Source organism: Microchirus variegatus (assembly GCF_963457635.1).
Source record: "Microchirus variegatus genome assembly, chromosome: 21".
Taxonomy (NCBI): Eukaryota; Metazoa; Chordata; class Actinopteri; order Pleuronectiformes; family Soleidae; genus Microchirus; species Microchirus variegatus.
In genome coordinates, this window is record NC_139822.1 from 6,150,255 (window position 1) to 6,165,697 (window position 15,443).

At 40.0% G+C, this 15,443-nt stretch overlaps 1 protein-coding gene across 1 annotated transcript in view; it reads left to right on the forward strand.

Annotated features, from left to right (window-relative positions):
• LOC310942721 (insulin receptor-like) overlaps nucleotides 1–15,443 on the forward strand; it is a 72,368-nt gene that overhangs the window by 8,118 nt on the left and 48,807 nt on the right. Inside the window, exon 2 of the mRNA XM_083908146.1 lies at nucleotides 8,741–9,289. Coding sequence (XP_083764272.1) covers nucleotides 8,741–9,289 — 549 coding nt within the window. The remainder of the gene's footprint in view (nucleotides 1–8,740; nucleotides 9,290–15,443) is intronic.

The window sequence follows — 15,443 nt, forward strand, 5'->3', positions numbered from 1 at the left end:
TTGTTGTATTATCATGACCCAGCTTTGCTGTCTCACAGGCGTTTCATTTGAACCAATAAGCATACATTTCAAATAATAACAATAATAAAAACCCCGCTCTGGATGCAGAGGATTGTTCCAACAACCATCAAAAAAGAATAATGTGCACTCAAAGGAAGCCGGTGGGCAATTGAATCACCAAATGATCTTGTGGTCTAGAGCCATTTATCCTTGAGATACACATCACACAATCCCACCAGGGGAACTTTGTGGTTTTATAAGCTCCTTCTTTTACTACATTGCACTCTGTTGAAAGACTCAGGCCTTGAATACTTTGGTTTAATTTTATTCCCCAGTGTACGGTGTTGTATTGTTAATGTGCTCACCATGGCACCCCTACTAAACTACACTACATGTATTTGCTAACCCACTACACACCTCTGCCTGCTTACAAGACAGGGCCTTGACTCTTCAGCAGTTTCTCAATGAGGCATTATCTCTCAGTTGTAGTAATGAGATAATTAAACTGTGGTAATATCTAATCCTGTGCTATTAAGGAGATGACAAACCTCTCTTAATGGCTGCCAAGAACCTTTTAAAACTAAATTCTATCTTGCTGACTTATTAAATACAGCCAAGAGATGAAACAGTGGCAATTCAGAAGAGAGCTTTGATTAAAGTTGCTTCTACTGTTTGCAGTCCACCTTAAAACTCTGTAATGATTAGGTTTTACAGCTCCCTTTTTTAAAGAGGATTACATCACATGTCATTTTGGAAGCCGTAAATGCATCTTAGTGACCTCGGCATTCTGTGGAACTGTGGTTAGTTTTAGTGCAAAATCAGAGGACAACTAAACAGCAAAAGCTTGAAAAGGGGAAGTGTTGAAACTGTGTAGTGAGTGTGGGTTCCTGCAGGCTCGTCGAGGACTCACGTCTCTGTGAGGCCCAGTGATAATGCACACCATCAATCTAAAGCGCAATGTATACTCCTGCGTAAAGTGCTCTATGTCGGTTACGGAGACCCCTCTATATCGCCGGGGAGCCTCTTGGTCGTCTCCGGCTGCACGAAATATTTTTAAGTGCCCGTCACTCCGTCAAGGGACAACGGAGACGGCAAGGGCTGCGATTGGTCCACTGTGCGCACCGAGCCTCCACAGAGGCAGAGCTGATCACCGCCGACAACGTCGTTGCCAAACTATAAATATGTCATATCTTAAAGCTATACTTACCTTTCTTGCGTTTTTACACTTTTCTTTTGTAATCTTAAATTGCTCCTAATAAGCGTATGGCTCATCATTATTTAATTCTCATATTATTATGATAAAAGATAAAAAATTTAGACCGAATAAAATAATTTGCAGAGCTACCTGTCTCTCTTCTGTCGCGAGCCTTGACTCTGTCTCACTCGCGCGCCTCGCCGATCACTGTCGCAGCTTGCGAGTCGCGCGCATCTCTGACAGAGGAGTGTTGCCAACATGGCGACTTTGTTGCTAAATCCGCTGACTTTTTGTGGTGTTTGGAGACCCTAACCCTCTTGCGTGAAAGCACGTATCACTCTGCGGTTTCTGTGCTCAACAAGCAGCGTGTGTTGCCAGGATCACCTCCCAAAGCACAGTTATAACGCGGCAGTCCAAGCCTATAGTCGGAGTAGAGCGGAGAACCTTCGCACTGTCCAGGCTGCTAATGAATCGTGCATGTGCATAGCCGCTGCCGTTCCACCCTGGAGTAGTGGGACTTTGAGGGAGGTGGAGGTGTTATTGTGCTGTGAGACATGCAAGAAAGGTAAGTATAGCTTTAAAACAAAAAACACACGTTAAGACTCTAAATGGCCAATTTCTCGCCTCAAATGATATTAAAACTGCGTCCCGGGACACGGAAAAATATTTATTTCAGGTGAAAAATGGCCTCTGTTTCAATGTTATTCAGCTGCAACAACAACAACAACAGTCTTTCTCTCTCGGATGCCATTGCTCACTGTAGCCAGAAGCACAATAACCTTGTGTAGCGACCCCTACTGATCGGGCGGGAAATTGCAGTGTGTATCTGGCACCACGACGGAGAACTATGAAGGCTCGAGGGGTTTTCCGTGGTTAAGCGGTTGGATAACGCATTAAGAGAAGTATAATGTGGCCTTAAAACCTGTAACAACCTGTAAACCCCCCCCCCCCCCCCCCCAAACACACACACACACACACACACACACACACACACACACACACACACACACACACACACACACACACACACACACACACACACACACACACACACACACACACAGAAGAGGGGTGTTATTGCCTGTTGACGATTGCAGCTGCAGTGAAAGCGTTGTGGATTTGTACATTCTGCCCTGAGCACTTACTGGACAGATGGTGACGCTCAGAGTTTCTCGAGTGGCTCTCCTAGTTCATATAGATATGTCAAGTGCTCCACACGGCAGAGGAACATTTGACTAGACGTTGATTTAAATTTAGGACTGTCTTGTGACTGAGGCAGGATTAACATCAATCATTCCTAGAGGTGTTTATCTGGATTTATTACCAGGACAACGTGTCATCATTGGGTGGCATAACACGGCTGTAGTTGTGTTGATTTCCTCCACTTGTCTGTTGTCTGATATATAATGAATTTTTCAGGGGTGTGATCTTTCCGTTTTTAAACGGAATTTGTTTTTTTTCGGCCTGAAAATGAGCCTCACGTGAATCATGCAGAGTTTTTTTTTTTGGGGGGGGGGAGGGGTGCACCGGTCAGGTGCACGGTTGAGTAAACTGCGCAGCGGTTTTAGTGCCTCAGCCACAAGTCTTCGCTTCACTCGCAGCATAGTTCGTTAGTTTAGCTGACGTGCAGGCATGGACTGGCCATCGGTATAGTATATTATTAGTGCTGGGCATGTTAACGGCGTTATAACGCGTGACGAGTTTCCATGATGACTGACCGGGAAAAGATGCGCGTAACGTCATGTTTTACGTGCCTCCCGATTGTTAAAATCAGTTTTTGTGCCGCGGCACCAGAGTCCAGGCACCGTTTACCAGTTAGCCCCGTTAGCTCCTTTAGTGTTGTTTAGCGCCTACAGTCGAACTGGAGTGGTCTGTTTATTAAACGAAAAGAGCAGCGCTACAAATAACCAGCGTACCTGTGTACTGCGTATGTGTGCCTCTGTTTTTCAAGTTCAGCGTTACTTTAGAGACTCATTTTAACAATTGGGAGTTACGTAAACATGACGTCACTTGCGTCTTTTTCCGGTCAGTTGCCATGGAAACGTGCCATGCGTTAACGTTAACGCCGTATAGTGCCCAGCACTATATATAAAAATTATTATAATTTTTTATGATTTTTTTGTTATCATGTAATATTCGTGAAACATTTAGGTAACCAATAGGGCTGCAACGATGAATTAATTGATTTTAGAAAGTTTATTTGTTTGTTTTTAACAATTAAAATTCACATAGAGTGGTCCTGTTGCACATATATGTTAGTTATGGAAGTCTACTTACATACATTAACTTGTTTTTATGGTCCAAAACCTGCTATTTTCTGCAAACGAGCCGATAGAAATCTCCCCTCACTGACGTCTCAGCCGCGGTGTTTCAGACTGAAATCTCACTCCCAGAAGACGGTCTGTGTTGTGATTGGCCAGCCAGCGTAGAGCCTTCCCAACTGTCTTGTGATTGGCCAATACCCAGAAGTGACATAATCAGCACACCCGCTCTCTCAGAAGCGCAGCTCCCCCCTCTGGAACGGTGGAAGCACTGCTCCTCATTATTAAAACATTGGTTTAACAATGTTTAAAAATAGCTTCTTCACGACTCCCCACCGTAGTCCGTTTTATGACTTTGACCCGGAGTCAGACCCAGAGTCAGAAGACACTGTCGCTCGTGAAACACCTCCACAACAGACATTATTCTTCTTCTGCGGTTCAATGCACGCGACCGGATGTGCCCGGACTAGTGCCCGGAGCAGGAGGATCTGCTGTTCAGGAGAACTGCTGTTTACGTAACCGAAAGGAAGATCCCGCTGAGCCCGAGATTACAATAAAACACAGCGTTCCCAGCAATGGCTGAACTGTTTGTTTCGAAACTTCAGAGCACAAGCTTTGTGATTTTTTTTAGCTTCTTAAATGTGAATATTGTCTGGTTTCTTTGCTCCATTTGACAAAACAATCTGTAAAACTAGGTTCCAGGTTTTAGAAACACTGATCAACATTTTAACTATATTTTATGGGCAAAAAAATATTTGATTAATCGAGAAAATAATTGACAGATTGATTCTAAAACTAAATAGTATATTTCATTAAACACTGAAAAGACATCACTACCAAGACCGCGAGCCTCAATCGCTCTCTCTCTCCCCTCCCGCCCTGTCCCATTCGGCTTCACGCTCTCTGCTCATACTGGTTTAAATGAACAACAAACAAATGCTGAGTGCTGATCAAGAGTTTTGTGCTAACAATCTAAGGTCCCGACTCCTGTCCCAAATATGACAGGCTTCATTCAGTGATTGAAACAAATAAATTCACATTAATGAAACGTTTACATGCAGTGCGCGCCCACTCACAAAGCAGATAGCAGCACCACGGCTGTGTGGATGTGTTTTTCCACATTCCATTTCACTACAGAAAAAATCCTGAGTCGGGATAAATGTGTTATTGATTGGTTGATACAGGATACACATTATTGCTATCATTATTTCAGAGAGATTCTTATTTTTATTTTATTTTTGTACCACACTTGTTAAAGAGAGATTACTTTAGGCCTAATAAAGCATGTTGAGTCTTTGGTTATACAATAGAGAGAGATATTATTTTGTTGTAGATTCATTTTTAACTGTAAAACTTAATTTTCTATTAATAGAGGAAACCTCGTTTTGAACAGCACGACATAACATTAGCTTAGGTAATGCCCAGGTAATTGTTTATTTGAAGATATTTATTTGGCTGTATTCAGTATAGACTAGTTTAGTTATTTAACTCATATCTCTAATTTGTTGTTGTTTTGGCCTAGGGATACTGCAAGATCCTGTTTTCAATTCTTATTGTCAATTCATGTACCGGAAACCCCTATAGTAAATAATGTATTTAGAAAACATTCAGTTTGAAATAGTCATAATAGCACATTTCAAAATTCATGTCATCGTCTTCAGCCACAGCCTAGCAGTGTTAAAATACCTGTAAAAGGGTACATTTTTCTATTTAATAGGGCTGCAATTAATTTACATAATTGATTGAACTATAATGATATTTTCTCAATTTATCCCAATGTTTCCCAAATTTAGAAGTGATTTCTTTGTTATATGGAGCAAAGAAACCAGAAAATATTCCCATTTAAGAAGCTGAAAAATCAGTTTTAATAATAAAAAACCCATTCATTGATTATCAAAATAATTGAGTAATTGATTGTCATTAATATCGTTGTGTAATTGTTGCATGCCTACTGTTTATATTTAACTCTTAGTGTTATGTTGACTTGAGTTAAATTTAAGTCAAATCCTGGTTGTATCTTGACCTAATCAGAAATTGTGTTAATTCATTGTGTGATAAAATTGACTGTGTAGAAGAAGGACTAATAATGATCACATCATTGCATTTGAGGTGTGACGCGTTAATGTTCCCACACGGTAAATTTCACAATCGCTTGTAGTGATAAGTGTCCAGTTACCATGGATTCAGCGATAACACGCCACATATTTTTTGAAGTGTTGCCCATTCATGCAATCAGTGGCCATAGGAATAAGGTGCATACATGAATCTAAAGTAATATGATAATGCTGTGATGCTTTGTACTTTAGTGGTGATCAAGAAATTGCCTGATTTATTTTGTAGAATGTATTATATAATGCAATTGTTCCACTCTAATCACACAAGCAACTAATAAACTGATGAGCTTTCATCTTATTTTTATTCCTCTTTGTTTCATCCAAACATCCATCTCTGCTCTCCAATAAAAGCTTTCCATCAGTGGGTTGCATTCGCTCAGTTGTCATGGAGATGGCTCCACTTTTACTTTTTGGACTTTTCATCCCTCCTGGCTCAAAGATACAAACCACTTCTGGTGAAGCCATGGCTGGAGGGCACAGACACCGCTTTGAAATTGACATTTAGTTTTGCACAGGACCTACTCCAAATTTGCTCCTCATATTTAATGGATAAATATAATACACACATTCTTGATAAAAACACAAGACCACACTAGTCTTCACCTTTAAACTTTGATTTTAAGCTCCACCCTGTCTGGACTTCATCCATGTTGGTATTATTAACAGTGTTTTCCTATGGTCACGGTAGTGCTGAAATGGGAAATCATCGTACTGCTCCGTTTTAATTAACCTTAAAAGTTCATCCATCCCAGAGGTGCAGGCACCGATAGAGATGGATAGAATCTAATGGCATCAATCGATAGATATCTGCCCCTCTAATGAGTCTAACTGCCTATTTGGAGCACCGTTATGTTGTTTGGCTGTCTGGTTCAAAGTTGGTGACGTATGGCGAGCAGGATCCAGCTTAGTTGCCGTAGTAACCTTTGTGATGTCTCCCAGTTTTTTGTTTTTTTTATTTCTCAACAATGAGGGAGAATTTAAATTCTGGCCTGCCCCTGGTTCGTTTGGCTTGAGTTGTGTCATGTTGTCACGTTTCAGAGCTATACACTGAAACAACCAAATTGTGTCTGTGTGTGTATTTTTTTTCTCCCCAATCCTGCCAGAGATTTGTTCCTAAACTAAGTATTCACACATGGTGAAGTCAGCCTGGCCAGTTCTTTCTCTGCTTTAAAATTCCTCACTTACACACCAGGACTGCCATGTTCCAGTTTCGAATGTGAGCCACTATTGGTACGGCTGGAGTGTATTAGATTCTCTATTGAGAATGTGGTTCTAAAAATACTGGCCTGGCTGAAAGTGTACACTGATAGGAGCCTGGACTTACTGCCCTGTGATGATTCGCCTCCTCCACAGGGTCACTGAGTCCTCAGCTGTGACACGGTCTCCTTGTAACGTACGCTGCCAGCATCTTCGTTCATTAAACTATTTTCTTTGAGTGTGTGTGTGGGATCTCTGAGCCCTTTGTTGTTGACGGATCCACAATCGGCTTCATTTTCTTGCTGACCTCCTAGATTTCTTGTCAGTCTCCTAGACGTAGTTTCATTTGGAGGTGGTCGTGTTTTAAGTACAGGACTGTGGTATGTCACCCATGCAGATGATTTGGCAAAAGGAGCTACAGTTTAAAGATAGTTTAAAAAAAGAAATGCACCTTTAAACGAGCCAAGCTGCTTTTAATAGGCTGTGGTTTAAGTCCATGTTAGGACATTAGCCTGTATTTAAAAAAACAACGAAAAAAAAACAACCACCACAAAGTTGTAGTCCAGATAATTGCAGAAAAGTGGTTGAGGTCATGGAGTGAAAAGCTTGTTTTTTTGAACAATTGAACAGCGTGTGCGTGCAGTTGTCTTGTACTGTTATGCAACGAAAGTGTAAAATGAGCCGCTGTCATAAAGAGGTGCACGCCTAGCTGTTACACCTCTTCCCCACATGGCTGACCAGTTGGCCTGATGCGCCCATCTCAACGGTGGGTCACACGGTTAACAAATACAGTCCTCTCACCAGGCAGCACACCTCCAGCTGCACCCATGACTTGTGAACTGTAAAACCACCGGGGCCTGGAATGTCCCGCGATGCACCTGCAAAGGAAAACATTTTTATGACCACCATTACTTGTGTTATGTCACAAGCATATGCTCAGGAGTCTGAATTCCAGAAGTGAGAGCTGAGGAGATCCTCATTACTGTCATCATGTCTAAATACAAAACCCCCCAGAGTGTAAAAGGGTCTGATATAATTTGCAGAAGGTTTCAAGATGACAGCTGTTTAATTTTCAGCTGCAGCTCTGATGGGGTTCAGCTGAAATTAGCTGAAACAATAGGTGTAAGTCATTAACTCAACAATTAAGAATTACTCTTTACTAATGAATAAGTATTCAACAAGCGAAAGGGGATGAATATTGGCTGAATATACTAAAAAAACGTAACAACCATGAAATCTTCTGTCGTTACAGCCTGACATTCATCTCTTGTACTGTCAGAATTTGACAGTGGAAATGTCATATGCTCTAAAGTGCAGTTGAGGAATTTCTCATGAAACCTGATCATGTGTCCTGGATACGACCGACAATTCCCCAAATCTACTACCAGACCATTACTGTTTCAGTTCCTCTTACAGACAAATATTTTAATGCATTAGCTAATGTTTTTTTATGGTTTGAGTTACAGAAACAACTCCACAAATCAACTCCGTGCAACCAAGGAAGAGGACAGTCTCACTGTGATGACAGTGCTCCATATTTGACAGTGGCTCGCTGCCAGATATGTGGTTGCTAAACAAAATGTCTGTGAAGATGCTCTAGTCTACATCAAAGGCAGAGACACAACCACATACTTTTCGGAAATATTGTGCCTCTAATTACTAAAAAATATATATATATTTTCTTCTCCCTGAGTCTGTCGAACTTCTTCAGCCCTGTTTTTCCAGTTCACAGAGCAGACGTTTTGCCTATGCATCGCTCGCATTCTGTAGTAGAAATCTGCTGACAAATTGTCTTCAATAATGTTTTTGTTCTTCATACCACAGAGCAGTAATATTACCTCCAACCAAGATTTTGTCTGTGTTCAATCTTTCCCCACATCACAGCTTTGACGTTACTTGAGTTTATGTGACTCGCACATAATGGCCGCCTTAACTTTATTAAAAGTAATATTTTTCCTTTCTTGTCTTTTCAGTATGTCCAAAGCAGGACATCCGGAATAGTGTGGCCAACCTACAAGCACTTGTGAACTGCACTGTGATTGAAGGCCATCTGAAGATCTTGCTCATGTTCAGGACCAAGCCTGAGGATTTCCGGGGCCTGAGTTTTCCAAAGCTGACAGTGATCACCGACTATTTGTTGATCTTCAGAGTTTACGGCCTGGAGACTTTCAGCGATCTCTTCCCCAACCTTACCGTCATCAGAGGGAACAACTTATTCTTCAACTATGCCCTAGTGGTGTTCGAAATGCTCCAGCTGCGAGAGATTGGCCTCCATAGCTTGATGAACATCACCCGAGGAGCTGTGAGAATTGAGAAGAACCCAGATCTCTGCTATCTCTCCACTCTGGACTGGTCAAAGGTCTTGGACTCGGTGGCGGACAACTACATCATGGCCAACAAGAACGACAGAGAGTGTGGTGACGTGTGCCCAGGGGCCTCTGTCGGAAAGACCACCTGTCCGACGACAACCATTAATGGACACTTCAGTGAACGCTGCTGGACCCAGAACCACTGTCAAAGAAGTAAGAATACTCCCTTATTAATACTTATTTACTCAAAGATTCTCATAATCCTGCACTGCAGACTTATTATTGATGATAAATCTGGAGTTGTACTGTCTACTCACCAAAAACTACAACAACTATTAAACAATATTAATTAATGAAATGTTAATGAAATTAAAAGAAATCATCAAAACTGAATAATTTTGGTTTGTGCACAAAACAAGACATTTGTGAACATCTTTTCAAGGTATGAAAAACACTAAATGACATTTTCAAAATTTTATGGACCAAATGATTGCTCAATTCATCAAAAAATGTCTAATCAACAATTAATTGATTATGTAAATAATCATTTGCTGCAGCCCTAAAATTGCCAAAATGATTTAAAAATTATTTTTTTTGTTGTACAAGTTGCCTTTAAGATGATCTCCAGTGACTGGTATGTTTTAAATTATTTTTGGGAAGACTTAATGTTGTAGTTGGCCAACAGACACACTCTTAGGTCACTGATCCCCGGTGCAATTCCGATGAAGTTCTGTCTAGTGCTGCAAGTAGTAGTTATTTTCTTGATTAATCTTCTTTTCTTAATTGTTCAGTCCATAAAAAGGAAAAAAAAATGTTGATTTGTGTCTCCCAAACCTCAAAAGGATGATGTTCTCAAATTTGTTGTTTTGTCTAGAGTTGTACAATACCCACGGTGCCAAATTGTAACGGTTCCTACGATACTAGAAATTCTACACGATTGTAATACCGGTGCCAGCGGCCTCTTCTACTCTCCTCCCGGCCTCTACTGCAACTGAACTACACAGCTGTAGCTTTAGCTATAGGCTCCGTGTACAGGCTGAGGAATGAAGAGTTAAAGGATGTCGAAGTAAAAAGCACATCGAAAATGCATAAAAATATAGTTTTCACAGGGAATCAGTTCCTGTTAATTCTATTTTGTCCTCTATGGTTTATTATGTCTGAGAAGAAGCATTATTGTCAAATAGATTTTTTATTTTAAAGACAGTGGATTTGTTATCCTAAGTTGATTATTTTTTATTAGTTAAACATAAATTAATGTGCAAAGGAAACTGAATGATTATTTAATTTCAACCGTACACTCTAACTTAATTTATTCGTTTTTTGTTGCTTATATGCTTTTGTTCATGTTCTCTTGTTGACCCAGTTATGAACTAAAGCCATTCAGTCTAGTTCTTACTTCACCAGTATTGTTTATCATGCACCAAACAACATTATGACTAATTATTAAATTGTACAAATACATTGCAGTTCATAAAAATAATAATAATAAAAAAAGCAGTATCGCAGTATCGCGATACTACCTGGAACCGTGGTACTTTGTCTGGTATCGTACAGTGGTTACTCATTTGGGTATCGTGACAACTCTAGTTTTGTCAAAGAGGTGAAAAATAACTTCATCATTTGACTCTTTCAACTGCATCTTACAATTTCCATCACTGCAATTGTTGTTTTTTATTTATGTCTCATATTTTGTTTGTTTCTAAATCATATTCATGTTGAGGCAGAAAAGATTGTGTATGAATGTTTCCCTCAGTGACTAGTAGCAGTTTCCCGTGCAACTCTTTCTCAACTACTTTCCTTCAACACATCATTATTTCCATTCCTCTTTGCTTTTACTACATGTCTAACCAGTCTAACATTTACAGAATTAATCTCTGCATTTGGACCAAATAAAAGCTGATGTGGGTCAGTGTTTAAAACCAAAATAAAAAAAAACCTTTTGTTCGCAGCTGAAAGAAGGATCTTAACAGTTGTTTTGACAAAGGTTAGCAGTGTCCCTTTGTAATGTTGAAATGTCAGCACTGTGTCATGTCATGTGTCCAGGTTTAGTGAAGTGGGTCAAGTTCAGTGTCAAAGCAGTTTGAACTCCACTCTTAATGTGACCCAACACCTCACCAGTTAGTCTATGAACGTTTATTCTCAACAGACTGTAGTATCGTCATGTTGTGTGTATGAAGGTGGTAGAGAAGATGGTGGACACTGTGGACATCATAGTGTTATGACCACAGCTCTTGGGACAGGGGCTGTTCCTCATATATGTTGTGGTTTTGACTGTAAAATGACAGGCCTGTTCATTTCACACTACAAAAAAAGCTTCTAGTTCAAGTGCTCAGAGCTCAGAATTTAGCACATACGTGATGTGTGAACACCTTGGCTCACACCATTACGCAACCCTGAGTGCATCAGTTTCACAGTTCCTTTGAACCAGTATCTCTGCACATGGCTGCCTTTCCAAGCCCTTATTATGTATCTGTTTGTTTGGTGTGGTGACTACTACATTTCTGTGGAGCTGAGCAAGGCTGTGTTTTCACTGCCTTTTCCAATGAATAGTGGATGAATGTTTTTATAGTTTTTCCACTAATTACTTTGGACTTGAGGTGATTCCTCTTAGTCATCACAAGACATTTGCAGATTAGGCCCCGAAGGCCCATTATCAAATTGTGGTGAATGTCGAGGCGGAAGTGTTGCATAAAAGGTCTTTCAGCTTATATGATTTTCTAATTGTGTGCCATTTTTTCTTGATGAATCAACACCAGATGCTGACTGGCAAGCACTGATCCTCAGCCACGGGCCGGCATTCGGCACGGGCAGGGCTTGTGGTCTTGTGGTTTTTTTTGCCTACTTTCACTAAAGCATGAAAAGACCCGTCAAGCCCCAGCTTGAACCACAGGACAGAGCGCGAGGCATTCTGTGTCCTCTTCAGATGTAGTGCTTTTTACTTAGTTCTTTTTATAGACCCACTATAGATATTTGTTGCATTTTTCTCAGTCTCTTAATCTGCTGCTGCTGTTGCGACTGTAATGATCTTCTTTACATTGCACCTTGCACCACCACACACCCAATATATTTATTTACAGTAATATTTTATCCATCCCAAGCTTATAAATGCTTTATACAATAATAAGGTAAATAACGTTGACACTGTCCGGTATTGATCCTACAACCTATCCAACACAAGTCAACCTTCTTACCCACTCGGCTACTGCTGATTTCTCTCTATCAGTGTCAGAAGAAGACCATTACGTTAGATTAGAAAGAGAATAAAAGACACAAAAGAAGAGCTTTAGACGGCTGCGCGCCGGGCAACCCCAACCAACCACCACGGCCCTAGGTGGTTGGTTGGGGTTGCCAGGCCTGGGGCGACTGCCATACCCGCTTCGGTGCTACAGGACGGCGGCATCCAAAACCGAGGGAACAGCTCAAAACAGAAATCTACAGTCGAGCTATGATGCCAACATTCTATATAGACCCTAGCTTTGCCGCAAACTTTATCTTGGTGTTTTTGACATTCCAACCTAGGTCTTTTAGGTTTCGCTTCGTTTCATTTCCGTTGTAGCTCAGACGTAACTGGCAACCCATGGTCGCTCAGCAGCTAAGACTCTGCTGACTGATTGGTAGATGGCGGTAGGTGGCGCCACATGCCAAAACATAATTTCAAAACATAAACACAAATTTGCGGTCCGAAAAATATTTTTTTAATGCAAATATTTTGTCTGTACTGTTTTTGTTGGTGAGTTCAGTTTATTATATGAACATTATTCCTGAGTCTCTGTGAGATATTAGGAGGATTTTATGGCCAGTTGCTTTAGATTTATTACATAATGCACCTTTAACTCTTTCCACAAGTAGCACAGGTGCCTCCAGCTGAAAACTACTTATGTCAACATGCAGCACATTCATAATTCATTTATGTTACTAAGTTATTGTCAAATACAATTACAATACATACCAAAAAATTACCAAATACATAGGCAATTAACAACAAATAACAATGTGCTGTTTTTTTATTTTATTTTATTTTATTTTATAAAGCCTTTAAAAAAATGGAGTCACAAAACAATACGCATACACACGTAGACATAAAGAATGGACTTGGGACATTACAGCACAACAACCACCACAAAACATGCAAACGAGGAATTCCCTCTCACTTGCTTCTCCTCCCCCCTTTCTTCAGAACACATCCCCTCCTGGGAGACACAAAGGCAAAGCAGCCCATGTAGTTGGGCCTTCTTGCTCTTAAACCCTGGCTAAACAACATATTATGCACAACCTCCTCAACATTAAACTGTCTAGTTCCTTCAACAGAGTTTTACATATCAAAACTACATTACATTTCATGTACAATTTACCCTGGGGTGAAAACAAAGATGACGAGATTACACATTGTTTTAGATATTCTTCTTTTTGCCAATATCCAATATGCCAAGTAGAGCTGCAAGTATTTTCATAGTAGATTGATCTGTCGATTATTTTCTCAATTAATTGAGTATTTGTTTGGTCCAGAAATGTTATTTTTCAAACCTGGAAATGATGATGTTCACAAGTCTTGTTTTGGAGCAAAGAAAGCAGAAAATATTCACATAAAAAAAGCTAAAAATCTAAAAACTTTCTTTAATAATGGAAACATCCTTAAACCGATTATCAAAATAGTTGACAATTAATTTAGTAATCTATTAATAATTGATGAATGAAGTAATTGTTTCAGCCCTAAAGTGATCTAAATTCAACATAGTATTTTGGATATTAATGCCTCTGCAGATGTATTAATACATTTTCTTCATCGTGCAAAATGAATAAACATAAAGACATGATACTTGGTGAGGGTGCAAGAATAAAAGTCAAGTAAAAAGCAGCCTATTCAGTCTACTGGTATGGGCATAAGTCATATCGGGTGGGGGATCTTGGCATGTTATCATGCTAATAATATTGTGCATTTGCATGTATTTAGATAGATTCAGGATGAAAAACCTTAAGTATAAATAAAAAATATATGCTATAGCAAAAAAAAAAAGAATCATGTTATCTATCTTTTTTTCATGCACTCAAATGGTGAACTGAAATGTGACCAACAGAAAAAACGGTGATTGTTACATTTGTAAACATGTGTCTTGCAGAGAATAGCTTTTGGTCATTTGCTTCAAGCGTTAGAGGTAACTATAGGTCGTGCATGCACTTTCTCTCCTCTGTCCACCAGGAAAAAACAAAGCTGCAGAACCACGAGACTTGGCATAGCTCCTATGTTTGGAGTTGAAACCCATTTCCCTTCCCCGCTTTTCTAAGAGGGGTAATTTGAGTTTCTCCCAGAGCAGCCACTACTAATACTCCCCCCCCCCCACCCCCCGCCTCCTTTTTAGACTAAATTGGGTGCGTCCGTTCACTAAAGTGGCAATGCAAGGTTGCAGGAGATGCTCATTATCAAAGCTGATTAGATTTGGCTACAGGCGCGCACACACAAACATACACCATGTCAACAGCTGTAATAACGGCAAACCAAGGCATCGTCCTGTGAAGCATATTTGTTATTTCTGCAAGTTAGTCATTGGATTTTTATGTAAACTAAGCCCAAAGTAGGTCAGACATGTGAAGGTTTATTTAAGATAAACTGCACATACTTTCACATCAGGCAGTCATGGAAAAAGCTTTCTTCACACAACTCCAACATTTAATACCAAGGTTTCTCTCCTGTTTTGACATGGCACTAATTCACTATTTATTTACCTGTTTAAACTATTAGTTGACTTGTAGTTACAGAGAGAGCACTCTTCCATGGTCCCTCACTTCCTGCAGCATCAATACATGCTAGTTAAATGCTGAACTTCACCAAAATATAATTTCTTCCTTGCATTTTTCCTACATTTTTGATTTTCCTCTAAAACCGACCATCACACCCAAAAACAACCTTCTTTGTCACGGCAATAACAGTTAAAGCAATCATCATGTGTGAGCTGAACAAGCCTAATATTTGAATATAATTTTATATTTCCTCTTCAGGAGAAGCTTGGTGCCTGTAGTTTCTCCATCCCATCCAACCAAATACCAACATTTAAATATACAAATGAAGGTGCTCTAATGTCTAATGTTAACACTTCCTGCCAGTGTCACTAGCCCGGTGTTGCTACTTGATGTCTCCTTGCAGCGACGCTGCTCAAATTAATGAGGGAAACTTGGGCAGAAGTTACATGGCCAAAGAAGAGGGAGTTTTCTGCAGAATAATTGTGGCGAAAGCTATGTTAAGAGAGGCTCCATCCCCATTCAATACATAGACTAAATACATATGCACTTTGTTCTCTATGTTGTGAATAAATAGAAAAATCCTGCACTTTTAACTTTTGACATTTGTTTTCATCAGTTAAGCACTATTTGG